The sequence below is a fragment of the Dermochelys coriacea genome, chromosome 14 (assembly GCF_009764565.3).
Source record: "Dermochelys coriacea isolate rDerCor1 chromosome 14, rDerCor1.pri.v4, whole genome shotgun sequence".
In the NCBI taxonomy this organism is placed as follows: domain Eukaryota; kingdom Metazoa; phylum Chordata; order Testudines; family Dermochelyidae; genus Dermochelys; species Dermochelys coriacea.
The window spans coordinates 34,416,526-34,440,911 of record NC_050081.1 but is presented as its reverse complement, the minus strand read 5'-3'; the positions used below and the strand labels follow the sequence as shown (position 1 = coordinate 34,440,911).

At 48.4% G+C, this 24,386-nt stretch overlaps 9 protein-coding genes across 15 annotated transcripts in view; 4 read left to right on the top strand and 5 right to left on the bottom strand.

Annotated features, from left to right (window-relative positions):
- LOC119843336 (butyrophilin subfamily 1 member A1-like) overlaps positions 1-24,386 on the bottom strand; it is a 1,931,986-nt gene that overhangs the window by 675,554 nt on the left and 1,232,046 nt on the right. The window lies entirely within an intron of this gene.
- Positions 1-24,386, top strand: part of LOC119843287 (zinc finger protein 850-like) — a 1,467,609-nt gene that overhangs the window by 801,920 nt on the left and 641,303 nt on the right. The gene's annotated exons all lie outside the window — the stretch shown is intronic.
- The window catches only part of LOC119843274 (zinc finger protein 850-like), a 1,382,451-nt gene that overhangs the window by 1,014,556 nt on the left and 343,509 nt on the right, over positions 1-24,386 (bottom strand). The window lies entirely within an intron of this gene.
- The window catches only part of LOC119843356 (zinc finger protein RFP-like), a 1,128,717-nt gene that overhangs the window by 778,018 nt on the left and 326,313 nt on the right, over positions 1-24,386 (top strand). The gene's annotated exons all lie outside the window — the stretch shown is intronic.
- Positions 1-24,386, top strand: part of LOC119843308 (butyrophilin subfamily 1 member A1-like) — a 910,188-nt gene that overhangs the window by 578,251 nt on the left and 307,551 nt on the right. The window lies entirely within an intron of this gene.
- Positions 1-24,386, top strand: part of LOC119843334 (E3 ubiquitin-protein ligase TRIM39-like) — a 707,078-nt gene that overhangs the window by 475,078 nt on the left and 207,614 nt on the right.
- Positions 1-24,386, bottom strand: part of LOC119843309 (butyrophilin subfamily 1 member A1-like) — an 845,206-nt gene that overhangs the window by 669,046 nt on the left and 151,774 nt on the right. The window lies entirely within an intron of this gene.
- Positions 1-24,386, bottom strand: part of LOC119843327 (E3 ubiquitin-protein ligase TRIM11-like) — a 790,215-nt gene that overhangs the window by 703,213 nt on the left and 62,616 nt on the right.
- The window catches only part of LOC119843341 (E3 ubiquitin-protein ligase TRIM7-like), a 430,179-nt gene continuing 420,667 nt past the window's right edge, over positions 14,875-24,386 (bottom strand). The window contains exons 2-4 of the mRNA XM_043497149.1: positions 16,941-17,036; positions 16,102-16,332; positions 14,875-15,412 (exon numbers count right to left, since the gene is read on the bottom strand). Coding sequence (XP_043353084.1) covers positions 15,251-15,412; positions 16,102-16,332; positions 16,941-16,985 — 438 coding nt within the window. The 5' untranslated portion in view covers positions 16,986-17,036 and the 3' untranslated portion in view covers positions 14,875-15,250. The remainder of the gene's footprint in view (positions 15,413-16,101; positions 16,333-16,940; positions 17,037-24,386) is intronic.

Genomic DNA, 24,386 nt, shown 5'->3' with positions numbered 1-24,386 from the left:
ACTCCTCTCCACACCCTCCCTGCCCAGGTCAGGAGGGACTTGTCTGTAGTGCCGGGGCAGGGAGTTGCAGTGGTCCAGTGCAGGTAAGAGGCATCCCCGGCTGAGTAGGGTCTGCTGTGAGTGATGACCCAGTGCCTCCTCACCCACAGTAACTAGACTTTGGGTGTCCGGTCAGTAGATGTGACCGGACACTGTCAGGTCCCCCTTTTGATTGGACTTTACAGTCGAAAACCAGGCACCTGGCCACCCTAGCAGCACTCAATATGCAATAAGTTCTGGGAACAAGTCAGGGACAACATCTACTTTTTGATGATGGGGGAAATAACTAGGGGGCAGCTGGGTTAGACTTGGTTCTGACCAGCAGAGAGGAATTCATTAGTCTAGATGAAATTACTATAAGGTGGGTGCACAACTGGCTGAAAGACTGTACTCAGAGTAGTTATCAATAGTCTGGTGTCAAACTGGGAGGGGAACGGTGGTGGAGCAAGGTAGAAGCCCCAGGTAGCTTCCCTCACTCTTTACAGGAAACAGGAATGGGGGGGGCAGCCCACCGGGGAATGGGGAGTAGAGCTGGGGGCAACCCACCCAGAGCTTGTGGGGCAGCCACATTCCTGGGAGGGAGCTGTTGCTGGAGTTGAGAGACTGGGCTCTCAGCTCCCCACACTGCCCCTCTTAGGTCAGTGGAAGCGCTCCAGGTGAGGATGCACCCCGCCAACCCAAGGAGAATAGTGTGGATATTGGCTACCACAGTAATTACTGTAGTGGCTGTAAGTCAGCCATAATATAGGTCAACTTAGGTTTGGCTTGTAGATGCCCCCTTACAAGCAAAAGGATTTCTCTCACCCCAAAGCTTTCAGCAGTCCATACTCACTGGAAAGCCTTCCAGCTAGGACTACTCCCCCCAGTTCAGTGATTGTCTTTCCAGGCATTTTGCTGCTGTGAGTAGAGATGGGGGAGGGGAGATGGCCAGAGGTGTCCCCCCCTTATACTCCCACCCATTATACTTTGCTGGGAAAAGTCTTTGCTGGGTCATGAGGTCAAGCAACTCCATGGCATAAGTGAGCTCCAAACCGCCTTCAGATGAATTGTAAATTTCTTTGTTTATCCCTTTCTTCCTATTAGTGGATGGCCAGATAATAGTTCTATAACACCAATGGTTGGTCCTCTCTGAGGAGTTAGTCTGTGGGTGTTCCCCAAAATTACGACATATTTGAGTAACAAATAGGGTTACAATACATCTGGGTTTTCCCAGACAGAGCCTCTTTTTTGAGCCTGCTGAATGGGGTTATCCCATAACAGCAAATGTCCAGGGGTTTTGCAGAGCAAACGCACTTCAGCTCAGAAACAGCCCTGATTGGTCTGCTTCCGATTGGTCCATTCCCTTGCATCTGCAGCTGAGGGGAGATATGATTGCTCTCTATAAATATATCAGAGGGATAAATATAGGAGAGGGAGAGGAATTATTTAAGCTCAGCACCAATGTGGACACAAGAACAAATGGGTATAAACTGGCCACCAGGAAGTTTAGACTTGAAATCAGACGAAGGTTTTTAACCATCAGAGGAGTGAAGTTTTGGAATAGCCTTCCAAGGGAAGCAGTGGGGGCAAAAGATCTATCTGGTTTTAAGATTCTACTCGATAAGTTTATGGAGGAGATGGTATGATGGGATAATGGGATTTTGGTAAGTAATTGATCTTTAAATATTCAGGGCAAATAGGCCAAATCCCCTGAGATGGCATATTAGATGGATGGGATCTGAGTTACTATAGAAAATTCTTTCCTGGGTATCTGGCTGGTGAATCTTGCCCATATGCTCAGGGTTTAGCTGATTGCCATATTTGGGGTCGGGAAGGAATTTTCCTCCAGGGCAGATTGGAGAGGCCCTGGAGGTTTTTCACCTTCCTCTGTAGCATGGGGCATGGTTGACTTGAGGGAGGCTTCTCTGCTCCTTGAAGTCTTTGAACCATGATTTAAGGACTTCAATAGCTCAGACATGGGGGAGGTTTTTCATAGGAGTGGGTGGGTGAGATTCTGTGGCCTGCGCTGTGCAGGAGGTCGGACTAGATGATCAGAATGGTCCCTTCTGACCTTAGTATCTATGAATCTATGATTGATTGCTGCCAGATCCCTCCCACCCAGGCCCCAGATCCCAGTCCTGGGGAGGGGGTCCCACAGGTAGGCGCTGACTGACAGCTGTCATTGCATTCTGGGCTTGTGCCATAGCCCTGACACTGCCAGCGACTGACACTGCCCTCACCTTGTGAGTACCCCCTGCAGCACCTAAAATGTCATCCTCCCCCAGCTACCCTCCTCATCCGCGTCCTTTTTGAGAACCTGGAATATGGTCACCCTAGTAACAAACACAGAGTAAAATCTCACCATTCTACATGCACTGGTGTCACACGCATTTCAACAGCGTAATATTCAGCAGATCATGAGTTTTCCAATGATCCCTCACGAGGCATACTTTGTACACTATATATCATAACCATCTTGAAGTGGTTAACATGAGGTACAGGAGCTTAGTCACAGGAGAGATGCAGTGTGGGGTGAGTGGGGCAGAAACTGTCTCTCTCACCCCCACACAGGACACTGCAGTAGATGGGGTGGGGGTTGTGATGGGTTCCCCCCGGGCTGCCACCTGGACCTGGGGTACCACTGAGCCCCCCATCCAACCAGCCTCTGTTCCCTATACACTGTACTGCTGTGACCAGCCTGCCAAGCCCCTCCCAGGCTTCAGTCTGCACTTTACCAGCACACATACAGGTAGGGACACACCCATCTGGAGTTCATACAGACTCTGTGATCAGCTCTGCATGGGAAGAGACAGCTAAGGCTCCTCCCACTTCTTAAGGCAACCCCACCCCCAGAGTTTAAATTCAAAATTATACCATCTTGTGCTGCACAGGGAACTGCACAGCATAAGCTCCTGAAATTCTCCCCCTCCCTCAATGTGGAGAGGAATATACACAGCTTTGTGCTCCAAGTTATGACTCCCACACACACTGGTTTTAGATAAAGCAAAAACAAGCTTATTGACTACAAAAGATAAATTTTAAGTGATTATAAGGGATAGCAAGCATATCAAAGTGGATTACCTGGCAAATAAATAAAATACAATCTGATCTTTATATACTAAAGAGATTGGATATGAGTAGCAACTTCTCACCTTAAATGATTATTTAAGCCAGTTGCAGAGATTCTTAAGGGGCCAGCTACCCTTGCTTGCTTCCGGGAGGCTGGGCCGGCCTATTGGAATTTCAGTAACAGCCTGCTGGAGGATGTGGGCTGTGTGACGTCCTTCCAGGAGTTCTGGATGGCCTGGCGGGACCAGAGGCGGGCCTTTCCCTCAGTGCAGTTGTGGTGGGATGTGGAGAAGCTGCATGCCCGGCTCTTCTGCCATAGTCACACCCGCGAAGCCAGCCAATGGAGGGATGTGGTGATAGAGCAGTTGGAGCGGAAGTTTTAGAGCTGGAGAGGTGTCTGGCTGCCAGCCCCGGGAATCCACCCCTCTGTGGAGCGTACTGGGAGGAGCTCCAGGCCCTTGACAGTCTTCAGGCCTGGGGTGCCTTTGTTCTATCCAGCATCCATTTTCTGCGGGAGATGAAGCGTGGCTCCCACTTCTTCTATGCCCTGGAGAAGAAGAGGCGGGTTAAAAAGCACGTCATCTGTCTTTTGGTGGCTGACAGTACCCCCCTCATGGATCTGGTGGAGATGCGTGAGAGGGCATTGACCTTCTACACCGGCCTTTTCTGCCTGGATCCAACTGATGCTGATACCTGCAGAGTGCTTTGGGACGAACTCCCGATGGTCATCATGGGCGACTGGGACCGGCTGGAGCTGCGTCTCACTCTGGCCGAGTTCTTGGAAGCCCTCCACTGCATGCCCACCAATAAATCTCTGGACATGAACAGGCTGACCGTGGAATTCTACCACATGTTCTGAGATGTCCTTGGCCTGGATCTTCCCACCATCTGGGCCAAGTCCTTGGAGAGTGGGGTCCTCCACCTGTCATGAGGGAAAGTGGTGCTCACCTTGCTGCCAAAGAAGGGAGACCTCCGCAATCTCCGGAATTGGCGTCCCGTCTCGCTCCTCAGCACGGACTATAAGGTTGTGGCAAAGGCCATCTCACTGTGGCTGTGGTCTGTGCTGGCGGACATGGTCCATCCTGACCAGACCTACACTGTCCCAGGCCGTACCATCTTCGATAATCTTTATCTGGTCCAGGATCTCTTGGAGCTTGGGTGTAGGGATGGTCTGTTGTTCGCCCTCCTGTTGTTGAATCAGGAGAAGGCGTTCGACCGGATGGACCATGGGTATCTCCTGGGCACTCTACGGACATTTAGCTTCGGGCCACAGTTTGCAGGGTATGCTGACGCAGAGTGTCTGGTCAGGCTCAACTGGACCCTGACCGAGCCGGTCAGCTTCGGGTGAGGGGTGCGTCAAGAGTGTCTACCGTCGGGTCAGCTGTACACTCTGGCCATTGAGGTGAGCTCCCTCCCACCTGTGCTTCAGGCCATCCGGTGGAGCGCGGGTTCGCTGCTCTATCTTGGCGTTTATCTTTCTGCCCCACATCTGTCTCCGCCGGAGAACTGGCCTGGTTTAGAGGGCAGGGTGACGGGACGCATGCGGGGCTGGACAGGACTGTTCCAGTGTCTCTCCCTCCGGGGGAGAGCGCTGGTGCTTAACCAACTGGCCCTGTCCATGCTCTGGCACCGGCTCAACACCCTGGTCCCTCTCCCAGGATTCCTGACCAATCTCCAGAGGTTGGTTCTGGAGGTTTTTTTGGCCATGAGTGCACTGGGTCTCTGCAGTGGTTCTCCATTTGAAGTGCAGGGGGGATGGGGAGGTGAAATCCATCCCCATGCTGGGGCCAGGACATAGGGTTCCAGCACAACCTGTCCAACCTAAAGGCAGTCCCTCCACCCCTTGGCTGCAGTCTCCCTGCACCACTGGGACTCTCCTTCCATGGGGCACTGGGGCTTCTTCCCCTCCAGCAGCTAGTCCAATCCATCCTCTTGCTGCCACGGCCTCACTGCTATTGGCAGAGTGCAAGCTCCAGCAGTGTCAGCATGTTTACATGTACCCGAGCTGGGAATCACACCTCTCAGGTGCTGTGTAGACATACCCTCAATTGAATTAGGACATTCTTAATGTAAGTAGGGTCTGAATGAGCTCTCCCCTGACACCTACTGATGAGCTGGGGAACAGGACTTCAGGAGCTGACCTTGTTTGCATGAACACATCCATCTTGACTAGGTGTTCAGCATGATGCCAACTTTGTCCACATATCTATTCAGGGGACACCATCATAGGGCCTAATCACATCAGCCACACTATCAGAGGCTCGTTCACCTGCGCATCTACCAATGTGATATATGCCATCATGTGCCAGCAATGCCCCTCTGCCATGTACATTAGACAAACTGGACAGTCTCTACGTAAAAGAATAAATGGACACAAATCAGACGTCAAGAATTATAACATTCAAAAACCAGTCGGAGAACACTTCAATCTCTCCGGTCACATGATTACAGACCTGAGAGTGGCTATCCTTCAACAAAAAAACTTGAAAACCAGACTCCAAGGAGAGACTGCTGAATTGGAATTAATTTGCAAACTGGATACAATTAACTTAGGCTTGAATAGAGACTGGGAATGGATGAGTCATTACATAAAGTAAAACTATTTCCCCATGTTATTTCTCCCCTCACCCCACCCCCCACTGTTCCTCAGACGTTCTTGTTAACTGCTTGAAATGGCCCACCTTGATTATCACTACAAAAGGTTTTCCTCCTTTCCCCCCTCTTTCCTGCTGGTAATAACTCATCTTAAGTGATCACTCTCCTTACAGTGTGTATGATAAAACCCATTGTTTCATGTTCTCTTTGTGTGTATATAAATCTCCCCACTGTATTTTCCACCGAATGCATCCGATGAAGTGAGCTGTAGCTCACGAAAGCTTATGCGCAAATAAATTTGTTAGTCTCTAAGGTGCCACAAGTACTCCTTTTCTTTTTTGCAAATACAGACTAACACAGCTGCTACTCTGAAATTTGCCAAAATGGTCACTTTTGGCTGGTGTTGGATCACAAGTCAGGCTTTGGCTACACTTGCACTTTATACTGCAATAAAGCCGCCCAGAGCGCTCTACCTTACTCCCCGTCCACACCGGCAAGGCACTTAGAGCGCTCTGACTCTCTGGCTAGAGTGCTCCTGGTACTCCACCTCTGTGAGAGGGATAACATCTGATGTGTCTTGGGTGAGACGCTGCAGTGTCAGTGTGAACGAGAAGTTGCGTTACTGCACTCTGATTGACTTCCGGAAACATACCATAATCCCCTTAAGCCAAGTGGCCTCTCTTCTCATTGTTGTGAAATCAGCTGCAGGAATGCGGAAGTGCCCTTTCAAAGCTCTGTTTCAGAGAGCCAGCTGCTTATCTGCACCAAGAAAAAGCAAACATTTACTGTTTGCTTTCAGTGAGTGAGAGAGAGGCAGCGGGGAGGGGGTCTGAACTTACAAGACAGCATGCTGACACACTCTCAGAACCCCAAAACCCCACTCTCTTTCCCCCCACATACACACAACACACTCCCTGTCACACTCCATCCCACCTCCCGCATGTGAAAAGCACGTTGCAGCCACTTGAACGCTGGGAAAGCTGCTCATAATGTACCGCTCCCAATGCAACTGCAAGTGCTGCAAATGTGGCCACGCCAGTGCGCTTGCAGCTGTCAGTGTGGACAGACTGCGGCGCTTTCCCTAGTGCACTCTCCGAAGGCTGGTTTACCCCAAAGAGCTCTACATCTGCAAGTGTAGCCAAGCCTTCAGTTTCTTACTGGGGGCAAAGATACTAAAGGATTGTAATTCTTGTGGTGTGAATCAAGGGCAGCAGAACTGTGCTTGGCATACCCTGATTGAGGGGCTCACCCTCAATTAAACTGCATTAGCTGGGCAGGGGACATGGGTTTCAAAGACTAGTGGAGGTGTGAGAGGGTGATGAGATATGTGTACTAGATGGTATAAGCCCTGGATGCTGTCTGATCCTTTCTGTGTCCACTGTGTAATTACAGAGCTGGTTAAGATTCAATGGGGAGTCTTGTTACATACTAACAGAGCTGAAATCACTGATCATCAGGTCTAAGCATTAGATCTGCTTTGGGAGAGTGTCTCTGATACCATAGACTGCCCTGCTTGTGCTACCAGTGAGGCTCCCGCACTAGCAGCTGAAATCATTGAGAGCTGTGCTAAGTGGTATGACTTGAAGATGTCCCAGAAAGTGTGGGGTGGCGAGCCAATAACTGGCTGAGCAGCTGGTGCAGTGGTAAGTAGAACTGTGAGTGGCTGGCAGGGCAGCAGGTGACAGAGCAAATGCCTGGACAATGGAGCAAGCAAGATGCACCACCCCCAACACCACCAGGGGGACAGGTGAACTCTGCAGATGCACCTCTAAATTCTGGGTCTTCACTGTGAGTGCAGCAGAGGGAGAAGGGACGGGTACATTAAAGGAACTTTTGGTTGCTTGAATTAAGAACCTGAGACAAAAGGTCACTGCCCAATGTACTCCAGTGTGGTTGTTTTGCTCATGGTTTTATGTTTATTAATTCAGCTTGCAGCGTTTTCCCAAATGAATGCTGTGTGATTTTCCTCCTTTCATTAAAAGTTTCTTTTTTTACACTCGGACTCTGTGCTTGTGAGAGGGGAAGTATTGCCTTCCAGAGGTGCACAGGGGAGGTGTGTAATTTTCCCAGGTTGCTGGGTGGGGGCTTGAGCCAGTTCTGTGTTGTATTGTTGAAGAGGAATCCCTAGATATTGAAACCGGCCCTGGCTGCTGCCAGCTTCCCCCGGCAAAAGGGTTATATTAACACACAATGAGGGCATCCACAGCCACACACAGACTTGCACTGAAACAACAATAGGTGGGAACTAAACCCCCTTGAGTTATTTCAGTGACAATGTGTGTGCAGAGGAGCCTTGGCTTGGCTGTGTGTTGCTGAACATCTAACCACCCGCCTGGGACCAGCCAGGCTACTGGGGCTCCCTGGGTTAAGGTCAGAGGCAGCTGGTGTGTGGTAGTGACATGAGGCATGAAAATGGCAACAACTCATTAATCCGGAGCAAAACATGAGATGAAGGGTGTGTGATGGGTTGGATCAGAGAAACCCCCTTAGGAACTGCCAACTGATGTGCCAAGACTATTATGTGCCCCCTGCTTTCCTGCCTTGGCAGCTTAGGACTTTAGTACCCTGCCTGGTTTGAGCCAGACCCATTAGCCTGCTGCAAACCCAGACCCAGGTCTGAACCACATCCCCTAACAGCTCACGGGTTACCTGGAAGCAGTTTAGGAAATGTTCCTGTCTTTAATACTCAGATGCTCAACTCCCAATGGGGTCCAAACCCTAAATAAATCCATTTCACCTTGTATAAAGCTTATACAGGGTAAACTCATAGATTGTTCACTCTTTGTAACATTGATAGAGAGATATGCACAGCTGTTTGCGCATGCCACCCCCCCCCCCCCCCGGTACTAATACATACTCCGGATTAATTAATAAGTAAAAAGTGATTTTACTAAGTACAGAAAGTAGGATTTAAGTGGTTCCAAGTAGTAACAGACAGAACAAAGTGAATTACCAAGTAAAATAAAATAAAACACACAAATCTATCTCTAATACAGTAATAAAACTGAATACAGAAAAAACCTCACCCTCAGAGATGTTTCAATAAGCTTCCTTTTACAGACTAATCTCCCTCTAGTCTGGGTCCAGCAATCACTCACACCCCCTGTAGTTACTGTCTTTTCTTCCAGTTTCTTTCCAGGTATCCTTGGGGGTGGAGAGGCTATCTCCTGAGCCAGCTGAAGACAAAATGGAGGGGTCTCCCAGGGATTTTTATAGACTTTCTCCTCTGGGTGGACACCCCTCCCTCCCCTGTGTAGAATCCAATTACAAAATGGAGTTTTGGAGTCACATGGGCAAGTCACATGTCCCTGCACAATTGAGTTCCTCACCAGCCAAGCCACATTCCTGGGGAAGCTCAGATGTGGATTGGCATCTCTCAAAGTTCATTGTTAGCTTAAGTGATTCTTGACTGGGGACTTAACTTGCACATTCCTTTCTCAAGAAGCTGACCAAATGCTTTTACTAAGGCTACTTAGAAATCAGGCAAGTACACAGCCAATATTCATAACTCAGCTACAAAAATGATACATACATACAAAGAGGAGGAATAGGTTCAGTAGATCATAACCTTTACAGAGATATGCTACATGGTATATGTAGCATAAAACATATTCCAGCTATGTCATACATACATTCATAAGCATAATTCCATAAAGCCTTATGGGGTGTACCATCACACGGTGATTTTATGGTAAATCTTCTAAGATTTATGTCATTGCAGTCTAAAGGTTACAGCCCAGCCCATTCAAGACAAGAGCTAAGAGCTAGAAAGAAGATTTTATGTTTTAACTTTGTAAAACTCCAAACACAAAAGGGAAAGTAACAATCCAACCCATTCCCCACCCCAATCCTCCACCCTGTTCCAGCTGCCTCAGTCTCTTCCTGTCATTTTTTCTTCTTGGGCCAATACTGAGTGCATTATCACTGTGTGGACTGGGTCTGCTGGGGGAAAATATGAGCTAGGAATCCTAGTTTGGGTTTTGTCTGACTCTGGGCAGAGAAGTATCAGGCCGGAGAAATGGGACAATGGGGCCTGCTCAGCACACAAAGCTGGACATGCTCAAGCCCACAATGAGCAGCAATCTGCCCCTCTGCACAGGCTCTTTGCTGCTGGAGCTCCCCGCAAATGTTTCCCACCAATGCATTTGCTGCCATAGGTCTAGATTCTGACTCGGGTTGCACCATTGCTCCTTTGACATGAACAGTCAACCAGTGTTTGGGGCCTTGCTAGATTCTTCCATTGGGAGTAGAAATTGATTATAGGAGTCAGGTATTTCTTTGGTGCAATCTTTATTATTTACAAACAATGTCCAAAAAGAAAAGGAGTACTTGTGGCACCTTAGAGACTAACAAATTTATTAGAGCGCTCACGAAAGCTTATGCTCTAATAAATTTGTTAGTCTCTAAGGTGCCACAAGTACTCCTTTTCTTTTTGCGAATACAGACTAACACGGCTGCTACTCTGAAACAATGTCCACACATTCCTGTGTCCTGAACATGATAGAAACAAACAACTGCAGACAGTTTCTTTACTCAGAACTCCACGTCTCCCTTTCCGGGGAACCCTGTGCCTGAAGCAAGCTCTGTCACTCAGTTTCCTGCCAGGATCACACTCACGACCGGTTCTCTTGGCTTTCTCTCTCTCACACACCAAGCTGCCAGCCCATCCCTCAGCCCCTGTGTTTTCAGCCAACTCCAGGGAAACCCCTCTTAAGCCTGCACTACACTTAACACTTCGGTCTACCTGGTGACATTATTCAGGGCTGGGAAACATTGTGTGCTCTGAGTGCCACAGCTAGATCGACCTAACCCCTGGTGCAGACAATGGAATTCCTCTGGTGACCTGAATGCAGCCTCTCAGAAAGGGGGATTAACTAGAGCAATGGAAAAAAACACTTCCGTCAATGCAGGATGCATCTACGCTATGGCACTTTAGTGACCTAGTTGTTGCTCTGCTGTAGCAGTGACTATAGTGTAGATATACCATTATTCTTCCTGAGACCTTGTCTACACCTAAAACTTAGGTCAACCTAGCTATATTGCTTAGAGCTGTGAAAACTTTCATACCCTGTGTGATGTAGTTAGGTCAATCTAACCCCTGATGTAGATGCAGATAGGTCAAGGGAATTCTTTGTTGCCCTAGCTAATGCCTCGCCTGGGGTGGATTTACTGCACTGATTGTAAAACCCTTCTACTGATGTAGGAAGTGTCTACACTAGTCACTCATTTCTACTGGATATTGGGATGAATGCGCACTCCCCAGCCCCTTAGTCTCCGTCTCCCAGGCTCCTGGATGGTGCAGAGCTTCTACCTTCTTCCCAAAATGCCAAATCCCAATTAACTAATTCTGTGTCCCTGCCACCCACATCTGCCTGTCCCCAGCCCCAAATTAATTCTGTCCCCCAAGCCCACATCACTTCTGCCCCCAACCCCTCCACTAGTTGTGACCCCATAGCCCCCACCTCTGCTCCTCAGGGCCTCTTTCCCCCTCCTACACCCCAGGAGTTCTTCACCCTCCCCCTCCCATTCCTGGTGGTGCAGGGAGGGAGGAGCTTCCAGGGGCCATAGAGCTAAGGGGCCAGAAGGTTGGGTAGACAGGAGTCCTCCAGGGCATAGGGGCTAGGATAACTTGGCTAGAGAGACCCATTTTTCCATGCCCAGTGGGCTGTTCCCTCTCATGTCTCAATGGCACTGTTGGACCCAGGATCCCCAGAGTCCTCCTGGGTCATAGAGGACAAACAGGCTGCACAATCCCTGGGGCAGTGATGAGTTTGGCTTCTCTACCTCGCTCACTCAATGCTCTCTATGGTTTGACAGTCCAGACAGTGCAGAGTTGAGATGGAAGCAACCTCCATGGTCATAGAGGCAGCATGATAGAAAGTCCACAGGCAGAGGTCATAGAGACAAGGGTGTGTGGGGCTAGAGAGGCTGATCTCAGGGTCCCCAGTGGAATATTTTCCCCCTCCCCCTCCCCATGTCTCAGGGGCACAGTCTGAACCGGGATCCCGGCACCCGGAGCCAGGGCCGGATTCTCTCCCCAGGGACGGGGAGCCCGCGGGAAAGTGAAGATCGGGGCCTCGTCACCAGCATCGATAAATGTCACCTGCCCCCGGTCACAGTCCAGACAAACCCGGACCCTGCTGGGGGCCCGGCTCGGGTCAGGGGGGTCACAGGGGAGGTGAGAGCCCGGAACTGATCCGCCCACCGCCCCACAGCCCAGATCCCCCCCTCAGGGCTACAGCTGATCCCTCCCTTCCTCCCCACAGACTCTCTGGCCACCCCCACAGCCCAGAGTTCCCCATCCCCCACCTCCACCTCCCAGCAATGTCTCCCCGCGGTGAATCCCCCGCAGCCCAGCACCCAGGGCTCAGTGTCAAATCTCTCAGGGGTGTCGGGCAGTCACTGTAGCGTATTTTCCCATCTCACACGTTTCCCATCCTCAGACAGGAGAAGTTGGGGAAAAACCATGTCTGGATCCAGAGTCACATTCGCTGGGTAGAAAGAATCGGAGCATTAGGGGCAGAGCTCAGCACTGGGGGAGGCTGGGACCATTTCTAACACTTGCCAGCAGCCCTGTTCTGGCTGGGACAGGCCTGGATCCCAGGGAGCTGCCTCTGTTCTGGGCACCTGGGACTGAGCAGAGATGTCACTGCAGCTCCTCAGCCTGTTTCTCATTTGCTTGCAAAAGCTTCAGCTCCCAGCTCCCCCTGCTGGGGCTGCTCCAATCCCAGCGGCAGAGACACAATCAGGAAGGTGTCAGAAGCTTTTATTGAAGAAGGAGCAGAGGAGGCAGGTACCAGCTTTATAGCTCAGAGGGAAGCTCTGTCCCCTAATGCAGCCTCCACTCCCACACTGGGGAACAGAGAGGAAGGTGCAGCATTGGGGAAGAGCTGCTTAAAACCAGAGAGTAGCAGGTGGCATTGGGTGGGGTAGCCCCATCCCCAGCCTAGCGAGAAAGGAGGAGCTGGCAGCATCAGAGGGAGAACGTCTCCCCAGGCCATGAAGCAGTGAGCAGCTCTCATGGGAGAGCCCAGCCTTGCCCAAAGGAAAGGCAGGATGTTGGAGAAGAGCAATGGGGAGACCCCCTGCACCGGGGTAAAGCAGAGGGGTGTGTCAGACCACAGGGCAGAGAGCTCTGTTCAGGTGCTGCTCAGTGAGTGTTTCTGTTCATCAGCATGGGCATGAACTCAGCACTAAGGTTGGTGTCAGGATTGTTTGTGTGATGTCAGCTTTGGATTTCCCCAGGTGTTCCGGACCCATGGTAGAAGTCGGGGGTGGGGCACGAGGTCCCTCCACCGGTGGCCCCGCCCACTCCATGGCCCTGCCCCATGAGTCCTCTTCCCACCAAGCCTCTGACCCCTGGCCAGGCTGGGAGCCTTGGCTGCTGGGGAGAGCCCTTGACCCTCCACCTGCCCTGGGTGGGTAACTGGGGGGCCTGAGAGCAGTCCCAGCCCCATGTCCCCGCTCCCCGGAGTGCACTAGTCCAGGGCAGGTGGAGAGTGCAGGGCTCCCCAGTGCTGCTCGGGCTCCCTGGGTGGGAGCTCAACTCTGGCTTCTGGCCTGGCCATGGGGCAGGGCCTCGGGAGAAGTGGAGCAGGGTTGGGGCCATAGAGAGGGGCCAGCACTGGGAAGAGGCTGCAGTCTCACCCTGTCTGTGGGCTCCTAGTGGTTGCCCTCTTTTTTCTCTCCAGTGCAGACGGCAGAGTGTCTGGAGGGGGAAAGGATAAGAGAGGTGAGATTTCAGGCTTTTATATTTATAACAACATCACCACTCTGAACTCCTAGAAATGTATTTTCATCATGACACAGAAACAGAGATACACTCGGGTATTTAATATAAAAAGATCTGAAACCTCTTTCCTCTCTTATTCAGGCATCTCCCAGCAAGGGAACCAACATCCTTTTGAACTCCCAACTTGTCAAAAGACCTTGTATAAAAGATCCTTGGGTCCTGATTCTGTCATCTCAGATCTGCTTAGGCTTCATCAGGGGAAGTTTGAGTTGCAAGACTGAGGTCCCAGTTATGCTGGTACGCCCTGAAGGTGATATTTGACATTGGACTATGAACTATTTCTGAAAGAACTCTTTACAACTAGAAAGCTCGCCATCTCTGCTATGAATCTGAACCTCGATAAATCAAACTCATGTCTGTATGTATATTAATCTTTTAACCACACTCTCTCTCTTTTGTTTTTTAATAAAGTTTAGTTTAGTTAATAATAAATGGCTGTAGCGTGTATTTGGGTAAGATCTGAAACATTCATTAACCTGGGAGGTAACGTGTCCGATTCTTTGGGATTGGTAGAACCTTTTCTTTTATATGATTAAATAAGATTTTCAGAAATCATTGAGTTTGACATAAGGGAAGTGTTGCCTTAAGTGACCTTGTTATTAAGTGATGTGTTCATAAGTTGCTATGTAGGACAAAGAGAAGTTTTCACCACATAATGTGCTTAAAGACAGCAGACACCCAAAATGTGCTGCCAAGAAGCAATGAGCAAAGTCCAAAAAATCCCATGTGGAGAAAAGGGTCAAAGTGACCCATGCACATCAGTGTGTAATGACCAACAATGAACGAATCAGAAACGAGAATAACTTGAAAATAGCTTGGACAGCAAAAGTCCTGCCAGTTAGAAGATACTTACAATGCATAACACACAAAGGTAATTGGAAAAGAACTAATAAATATATAATCTGGATGTGTATAATATGTTAGACATTGTGAGGGGTAGTCGAAGCATCGTAGGAGAAATGCATCATGACCTGCCTATGCCCCTGGAGAAGGTAGCTGGGCAGCATTTCTTTCATTGTGTCTGTCATTTTTACTTAAATAGTAGTTGTAATAACAAGACATGCTTTTGGAACAAATAAGGCGTTGAATTAATCAATCTGAGTGTCTTGGACCCTAAGTGTGTGGCATTCTCATCCAACAATTAAATAGAAGCATCATCTAATTACGAACCAATTGACCAGTGCCATTCTCTTCCCACAGTCTCAGACACTGATCCCAGTTTCCCCTCCTACATCCCTTCTAGGTACCTTTGAACTTCCTCAGAGCCTCCAATAGCACAATAGTTTTCTGGGAGAAACCACTAACTCGCTCTTCCAGTTCAGGAGAAATCTCCTCTGGCTGCTGGAACTTCCCCTTCTCACTCCTGGAGAGAAACAATTTCACGTGATTATGTTTCATTTAGTGACTCATTATAAGTGCTTACTAGTGAGTTGCTGCTCTAATGGGCCTGGAGTTAGAATTTCTTGACTTCTCCCAGCTGGAGAAATCTGTCCCCTAGGAACTAGACTGAGACACCAACTTCTCCCTCCCCAGCTCAGTCTACATAGGTCTCCAAACAGTCCTCAGGTGAGAAAGACTCTTGACCACAGCTGCCCTGGCCTGAATGGTAACCAGGGCCCCAGCAGTGAAAGGCCCATATTTCATCCCCACTATCCTGAGGCAGCCAGTCCTGCAGGGAGGTGACATCTCTGGGGAATACTTTAAGTCAGTTCTTCCCACTGAATGGAAAATTCCAGAGTCTTCTGTGCAAGGGTGAGAACCTCAGGATGAGGTTGATCAGAGAGATTTGTAACTAGAATGTGACCTTCCCCACACATTTTGTTGTAGAGCCCTGGGGAGATGTGGTGCTAACATCACCATCAAACTCTTTCCCAGCATTGTGAAGTGTGAGGGGGAGTGAGAGAGAGTCAGGTACCTGCTCAAGGTGCTTCTGACATCCTAGAGGGGACGGATAGGGAGAGAGAGAAAGAGAAAGAATCTCAGTCCCATTTGATGCACACAGGGGATCCCAGGGAAGGGATTTTTCAAATATGGGGAAGAAAGGCCCTGCCCTGGCCCCAGGGCCATGGATTCCCTGAACTAATGTTGCTTTTCCATTTCTAATATCTCTGTGTCTGTAACTCTGCAAAGAACAATAGTCATTCACATGTCAGCAATGCACATGATGAGTGACACAGATTTCTGACCGCTGGACCTCAGTGCTCATGATTCAGATGCCCTCCCTTCCCTGTGTGAGGATCTGGAATGTTTCTAACCACAGGTGCTGGGGGTGCTCAACCCCAGGCCCCGCCCCCACTCCAGCCCTTCCCCAATGCCACACCCCTGCCCTCCCTATTCCCGCCCCGCTCTGCCCCACCCACCCTCTTTCTGCCCCCTCCCTTGTGCGTACCCCATCCACACTTCTCCCTCTCCCTCCCAATGCCTCCTGCACACCTTGGAACAGCTGACTGAGGCAGGTGGGAAGCGCTGAGAGGGAGGTGGAGGAGTTGATTGGCGGGCAGGAGGTGCTGGGGGTTGGGGGAGGAGCTGGCTGTTGATGGGTGCTCAGCACCCACTAATTTTTTTCCGTGGGTGGGCTAGCCCTTAAGCACCCACGGAGTCGGCGCCTCTGTTTCTCCCTGTCTCACCTGCAGGAATGCACTTGCTGGCTTCTGACATTTCCCATCCATCTCACTGATCAGCTCGCTGAGATGGGAAATCTGCTTGGAGAGGTTACTGACATTTTCATTCTGGATCCTCACAATCTCCTCGTCCAGCTTTTCCAGCTGGGCCAGCAGGAGTCGTTCTTGTTCCTCCAGGAGCTGCCGCAGTTGCTGAAATTCAGATACAACCTTCTGCCTCTCAGCTTTTGTTTGTTTCTGTATGAAAATAGGGAAAGGGCTGGTCAGGGACATGGATGGTGCCTGGGGTCGTTTCATGGAGTGCTGAGTGTGCCGGAGAGAGAACTTTCCGTTCATGGAGCGCTGAGTGTGCAGGAGGGAGAACTTAGTTGAAAATCCTAAGATTTCTAACTTTTGACTCTACCTAGGGAGAGGATTCTCTCACAGCTTCCCCTTCAGCCCCTATATCTCTGAAAGGGAGGTTTCCATGTCTGTCATGTTAGCATATTATGTTATTCATGATGTCTGGGAATTCAGACCCAGAGCAGCAGGAGGCAGGACTCAGCACTACACTGACAGAGACACTAGGGGACAAAAAAGAAACAAACATATTAATGCACGAAATGACCAGAGACAGTGGACAGCACTTCACGGGGACATTCAGTTCACTTGGGGAGGATTTCTGGAAAAGCCACAAGGGCTAGACATTAACTCATCAGCTGAAATGGAAGCTAAGGACTTGTCTACACATGACTCTAACCCAGCAATCCATGATCTTGGAGAAACACACACAAGTCCACATTCACCAAGGCCACACAAGACCTCCCACGGCCAGTCCCTACTGGTTCATTACAACAGGCACCTACCAGATACTCCCGGCTTTTCCCCTCTCCAATCACTTTAAATCCCATCAGCTTTTCTCTCTCTTCCCTCAGAGTCTTCAATTGGGTCTGGATTTTTTCCCGAAGAAACAGAAATGATTTGAGAGCTTTTATTTGAATGGTTGAGAGGGGTGTGGAGCTGTTTGTTTTTCCATCCAAAACCCAAGATGACTGTTGGTCCTAATCACTTTGTGACATCAGGACCACTAAGGAGATGAAACCTTCTCAATGCAGACTAGGAGCATGTCCTACTCAGACTTGTTACCAATTCAGGTTCAGTCTTTTTTAGTAATTAGAGAGAGATCTCAATTATAACCAAGCTTTATTAGTATTTGTGAATTGATTAGTGGTACAGCACATAACAGGACACTGGAGTCACATGGGGGTGAGTCAATATATCTGTTTTTGAGAAGGTTTAATGAACAAAGTGATACAAATCCCAGAAGCCACCAGGGTTTCAATATGGGCTGTGATCTCAGCCCTGAAGCCCTGGGGACGGCACTGGTTGGGCAGAGCTGGTCCAAGCACCAGGGTAAACCCCATGAGACGTCGGTTTGAAGCTGCGCGGTCCCAGTTTGGTGGAGCCCTATCCCTGTCCGCAGGGACCCGGGACTTGGATGTGGCTTTGTCTGGTGCAAAAGAGAAAGGAGGAGACCCAGGATGCAGGAGAACACCAGTGGGGATGCGGGTGAGGGAGAACACCAGTGGGGGCGCGCTGACAAAGGTGGTGGTGGGCCCAGGCAGGCTGACCGATTCAGGTGGGGGAGGGCCCATGCAGGGAGGCCCGGGCATGTCCTATGTTCTGGGGATGCCTCAGTGGCCACCCTAATTAGACAGGCAGATTTGTATAAAGAATGGTTGGGGTTTGCCCCAGTGCTGCCCTAACCCCTTTCCGTGGCAATGCCCCCTGGGCAGGTCCCCCGCTGTCCTATTCCCTGGTAAAGATCCTGGAAGCAGTGGATTCTGGGAGATTTCAAAAGGCTGCCTGGTGGGACTCATGGAACCCCTCTGGCTGGGCCTTGCCCATGTACACCACAGACCAGATCAGACTGGCACCGGCCAGCTCCAGACTGGGGTTAGTTTGACTACAATCCAGTCTAATCCCAGTGGGACTTGGCATGGACCTGCACTGTCTGGAGCCCTTTTGTGTGTGGACAGTGTTTAGCCCAGTGATCTCCTCTAGTGCAGGCCGGAAGCATCTGAGTTTAACGCTTCCTGGAGCAACACGGGAGTTCAGAATCCCAGTGGGAAACCTGCTCTCCCTCCTGGGCCTGGGGCTTTTATCAAGGCATCTTTTCCTCCTACTGTCCGCACTTCATCACTGCTCAGTGCTGCTGGGGGGTGAGGGGGGCAACGTAGCCTAGTGGTTAGGGCACTGGGCTTGGGCTTGGAAAATGGGGGCTTATACCCAGCTCTGCCACTGACCTACTGTCCACATCAGACAATTTTAAAATCTTCATCTCTTGCCTTTTTTGCCAGGCTGGAATATCATTAATTTGTACAGCAACTTTCATGCAATGAAGGCTACACACAACTGAATGACACAGTTACGCCTGTCTTGGGCAACTTGTGATGCCATTTCCCTGTAATTCAAATCCAAAGTTATTACTCATTAGCCTGGAAAACAACTCGGTACCTTGTACTCCTGGGCAGCTTCCTGTATGGGAACCACCCTGTGAGCATGGTGAGCCCAGGACTCTCTGCAGATCACACAGATGGGGATTTGATCCTCTTCACAGAACAGTTTCAGAGCCTCCTGGTGTTCCCCACACACCCCGTCCCTTCCTGTTTCCTTTGCTGCCTGGAAACTCAGCCGTGTGGCGATTTCTACATTTCCCAGCTGCCTCTTGGGCCTGAGGTTTCTCTGTTGCACAGTTTCTCTTCACTGAGGGCAGGAGGTGGCTATGTCGGGTCCCTCCCAGCACTGGGCGATGCAGGCTCGGCAGAAATTGTGCCCACACTCCAGAGTGACAGGGTGTGTGAAATACTCCAGACAGACGGGACAAGTCGCTTCCTCCTGGAGACTTTCCATGGGGTTCTCTGCAGCCATGGCTCCCTCTGGGCAGTGGAACGGGTTTAGTTTCAATTTCCTGAGTTCACACTATGGCCCGCCTGCAGCAGTAATGTTTCCTGACCTGGAATTGGCTCATGATGTTTGTTCAGTTGGAAGGGGCCCACCTTCCTGTAAGGTTGTGGTGAAAAATTTTCCCCCCAGTGTTTACCCCAGGAACTGAAATTAGGGAGGGGTGTTGGAATATTTGGGGGTGGTGGTGGTGAGGGCCAATGAGGGCTGAGACCGTGAGGGCAAAGGTGGGCTGTATGGCACCATAGTAAAAACTGGAAAATGTTTCACAACCATTTGATTAGATTTATCTCATGTTTTAAAATAGTCACAAAAATTAAATTTGGCTACTCAAGCCTACTATGAAGCACTACATCTACATCAGTCTTGGTTTCTTGTTGTAATTTTGCACTCTTTGGTGTCTTCTTGGGTCCGTTACTTCCAGTCCTTCATGATATGCTCATGATCAGGCAGAAGGCGACTTCTTTCAAAACACAAAATTCTATTTAATGAGGAAAAGATATGCTCAACTGTAGCTGTTGTGACTGGGATTAGCGAGAGATGAATTCCTACTTTCATCCCAGGAAAAACAGCACAAAGATTGGGTCCAACCATTAGTAATGATAAAGAAGTTGAAGTTAAATCTTCATTCGTTCATTGTATGATATTCCATTCTGTGTTCAAAATTCTCTATTCTGTCCTGATAACATAGCAGCCCCATTGCTGGGAGTGCTTTACTCCACTCAACTGTAGGTGTTTTATAAGACAGGCATCTGTAAAAGCTATGTGGAGGTTGAATAGAATCCAGAAATCTCTATTGTAGATTTGTAAGAATCAAGTCTGTGTACTTTTTCATCTGTCTTAACAAACATTTATGGTCCTCTTCACTTATGGAGTCAATATAAGTACCTTCATTAGTTAACTTCTGGACTGAAGTCTTTGCTTCTTCCAGTACGTTTTCAATGGATATCTCTGATTGATCCAAGGATAGCTTCTATTTCTGGACAAAGATCTACTACTGTTGTAGCAGATGCCTGGATGACATTATTTAATGACCCAAGTGGTTTCAACACTAGACTTACAAGAGAGAGAATGGCGAGAGTCTTCTCTGAACTTCGTAACAAAAGTAGTCTACCCGCCTCACTGTTTAGATCTGTCCTATCTTAGTGGATACTTTCCAAAGCCAGTAATAACGGTTGCAGTCATTTAAAGACAACTGTCAAGAATCACTCATGAGAAAGCCAGCAGGTTTTCCCAGGTTGGACTCATTTGAACTTCAATCCCAGTATATCTTCTATTTGTTTCCAAAATATTCAGTCCTTTTGGACTCTCGCTGAAAAAAAGAGTATAAAAAAGCCATTCAATTTGTGGCTTTTTAATGTCTTTCGACAATTCTGCCTCTTGTACTAATGCTAGCTGGAGTAGATGGCCTCCACAGTGTGTATAGGAAAGATTAGGGTTACCCTTTTTTCTGACCAAAGCTTGTACTCCACTATGTCTTCCGGAGAAGTCTGTAGCTCCATCAAATGCACAAGCAGCCATCTGTTTGGGGTTCAATTTATAAGCATTTAACTCTTCTAAGATGTCACAAATGCAGCGTATGTGTCTTCTATAACTTGAACATGTAGAATGCGTCTACTGGCCTACCACAGACATCAAGATAACATACATAATGACTTAATACTTGATGCCTATTTGCACTGGTGCATTTGTTGGCCATGTATGCACATATTTTGAATATAGTGAGAGAATTCTTCACTTTTTCAGCTCCTGAGTCTTTCACTATTGCACAACATGTTCCAAGAGAGTCAGCTGCGTTTTTTGCACAAAGAAAGTGAGCATTTGCCAGTCTTGTTCTTAACCAGTGTCCAACTTCAGGATTAACAAGTGACAATGAACTTAACATAGGCCTCTAGTTTGTAGTGTGTGGTATCTCATGCTTAAATAGAAAGTATGATGCAATAGCCATGTTGGTTCACATAAACTGAGCTGTGTCTCCAGCATTCTTAACAGCCTCATTAAGTTCTTCTAAAATTGGCTTTGACAGTGACTGGTTTATGAGGCTTTCTGCATGTTGGTGCAGTCCAGAGGCATGGTGTTTTGCAGTCTTTTCATATAGGTTGTCAGTATTGGCTTTGCTGATCAGTTTGGCAAACGAAGCTCCTCCACTTTACTATATAAATCCATGACATGCCCACATCTTATATACTGCGTGTAGTTCTGGTCACTCCATCTCAAAAAAGATATATTGGAATTGGAAAAGAAACAGAGAAGGGCAACAAAAATGATTAGGGGTATGGAACAGATTCCATCTGAGGAGAGAAGGCTGGGCCTTTTCAGCTTGGAAAAGGGACGACTAAGGGTGGATACGATAGAGTCTTATAAAATCTTGATTGGTGAGGAGAAAATGAAACAGGAAGTGTTATTTACCCCTTCACTTAACACAAGAACCAGGGTCACCCAATTAAATTAATAGGCAGTAAGTTTAAAACAAACAAAAGGAAGTATTTCTTCACACAACGCACAGTCACCTGTGGAACTTTATGCCAGGGATCTTGTGAAGGCCAAAATTATAACAGGGTTCAAAAAAGAACTAGATAAGTTCATGGCGGATAGCTCCATCAATGGCTATTAGCCAGGATGGACAGGTATGCAACATCATGATCTGAATGTCCCTAGCCTCTGTTCGCCAAAAGCTGGGAGTGGACGACAGGGGATGGGTCAATTGATGATTCCCTGTTCTGTTCATTCCCGCTGAAGCACCCAGAACACTCACTGCTGAAAGACAGGATACTGGGATAGATGGACCATTGATCTGACCCAATATAGCCATTTTTACATAAAAAATAATTATAATAATAAAAAAGTTTAGTACAGAAACTCCCCAAGATAATGACTTCTTGAGATAGCGATGATGTGAGATAATGACCTTGGCAAATACTGCATTTTAAAAATCTTGGTGTACTAGGAAATATATATTTATATAAGTTTCCCAGTCACAAATCTAGCTTCTGGAGAAAAGTCACTAAAACATAGTCCAATGCTCTGGCCGCTGTTTGTCATGCCAGCGTTCACTCTATTGCTCTGCCCCAAAGGCCCTGCGCTGTCACCTTCTGCTGCCACCTGCCACTGTGACCTCTGTGAGTTGGTCTCTCGCGATTCCACCCGACCCTCAGTGATTTCAGCTCTCGGTGGGGGGAATGTCGGTGCTAGTGCAGATTGGGCCGTCTCTTCCACAGAAACACTCTCCCCCAGCAGGTCTAAGCACTTGGCCCTGATTATCAGAGATTTCTGCTCTAGTGGTCACTTAACAAACCAAAAGACGCTCTATGAAGCCTAATCAGCTCTGTCTTTAAACAGGGGAGCGGGGCAGGTCAAATAGTACTTGTGACTCAGGCAGACCATCAAGCAAAACACCTGTCCCCACCCTCTCTCTTGATACCCTCAATCTGCAGAGGCTAAGGACAGTTCTACTGCCCTGTACTCATACAATAAGAATAGCAAGATTTCATTACCCCCCACATTCAAGTGATTTGTAACCCGACCCCAGCCAAAATCTGTCACTTGGGCAACACAGCTCTGTTTGCTGGATACCAAGGTAGATTAGGTGTGAATGTAAATACAATCTAGTCCTGAAGCTTTTCCCCCCCAGCCCCCAGCTCATCACTAGCTGTCAGGGAGAGCTTATTTAGACTTTGCTTACAAATCATAATTTGAAATTATTAGGTTGGCCAACATCACCTAAATGAATGCACTGACATTGTCACAAAAAAACCAAAAGCTGTATAAGGAAGCTAGTCTGCGTTCATACTTTTCAAATCTAGTATACTTTTTCAGATACATGTATTTTATCATATACTTTATATGCTTTTAAAGTGTGTATTAATGTTTTAATTTCAATTCAAATTTTCAAACAATCATTAAAGTGGCAACACTGCATGTAAATAGTTCACAAAACTGAGGGAAAATTCAGGGGGCGGGTGGGGAAATCCCTGAAACTGAATGAGAGTAAAAGAGGGGGAAGGACAGGGAGAGGGCAAGAGAGAAGGAATGGATGGAGGTGGGGAGAAGGGATGGGAGAACAGGGGGCAATGGAGAGGGGGGAAGAATATGAACCAATCTGATGTGTATTGCTGTAAGGGTAGAAGGGAGAGCATATCCCCTGCCCCACTGACAGGATCTGTCTAACCCACCCCAACACTCACTGGGGATTGAAGTGGGGACCTACAGCACTTAGCACAAGTCTCTACAGCTGGAGCTAAAGAGTCAGTCTGTGAAGTTCAGAGCTGTAAAAACCCACAAACCCTGTGGGTCAGCCATCAAGGGGGGTGTGAGTGACACACTGTCACCAGAGGGTTACAAGTACACTGAGGGGATCTTTCAGGAGAAGAGGGGATGTCACAAAACCCAGGTAGGAAGTCAGGGTTACTGATGCTTTGGAAATTTCTGTAAATATAAATGCTACAGAACACTAAGGATTCAAAGCCCCTCCCATTTTAAACCTCTCTTTGCTTTGTATGGCAAGCTTTGGCCAAATTCTCCTGTCCTTTAGACAGTGTAAACCGGAGAACATTTAGGCTACATCTACAATACGTAGCTGTTAGCGACAAGGCTGTGTCAACAAAGTGCTGTTTACATGTGCACTTGCCACAGCAAAACTTTTATTTTTGGCGGGGAGGGGGGTGGGTTAAGTACCTGTGAGCGACAAAAGTTTTGTTATTCAGTTGCAAGTGTAGACTAAGCTATCCTCCCTGAACTCTGCCTTGCATACAGTAAAGTCACTCTGCAGGCAGGCAGTAAAGTACAGACTGGCACTGCATGATGGCACAGCTGATATTCAATTCCATACAGAGAACTACATTAAAAAAAAAGTTCCGGCGGTGAAGTGAAGCATGCAAACACTGTGAAGTGCCAGAATTAAGGTGTCTGAACAGCCAGATCACCAGCATCAAGAATCAACAGTTCAGGTTAGAGCATCACAGGCTGGATTTTTAGTGCAGTAACAGTAGCTTTATTTCTCTGTGGGCTTCGTGGGAGTGTTGACACTGACTTCAATAGAAGCAGGATCAAGCCCTATATAGGCAATAGAATTTAAGGACTTGGGGCCAACTGCTAGAAAGTTCCAGGTGTTGCACCTTGGTTTTTGCTGCATTGTTTTCCCAGAAGCCATTGGTGTCCAGACTTTTCAACTTACCCTGACAAGCTAGAGTTGATCTCATTTTGCAGGTACAGCCTGTGTCTCTGTTTTAATGGCATAGTCTGGGGACACACGTTGTCAGGCTGTAGGTAGAGTCGGGTTTTATCTCTTACCCCTGCCCCTTCTGGTTTGTGCAGCTGTAGCCAAAGATCTCAGCATGCTCGGAGCTGCA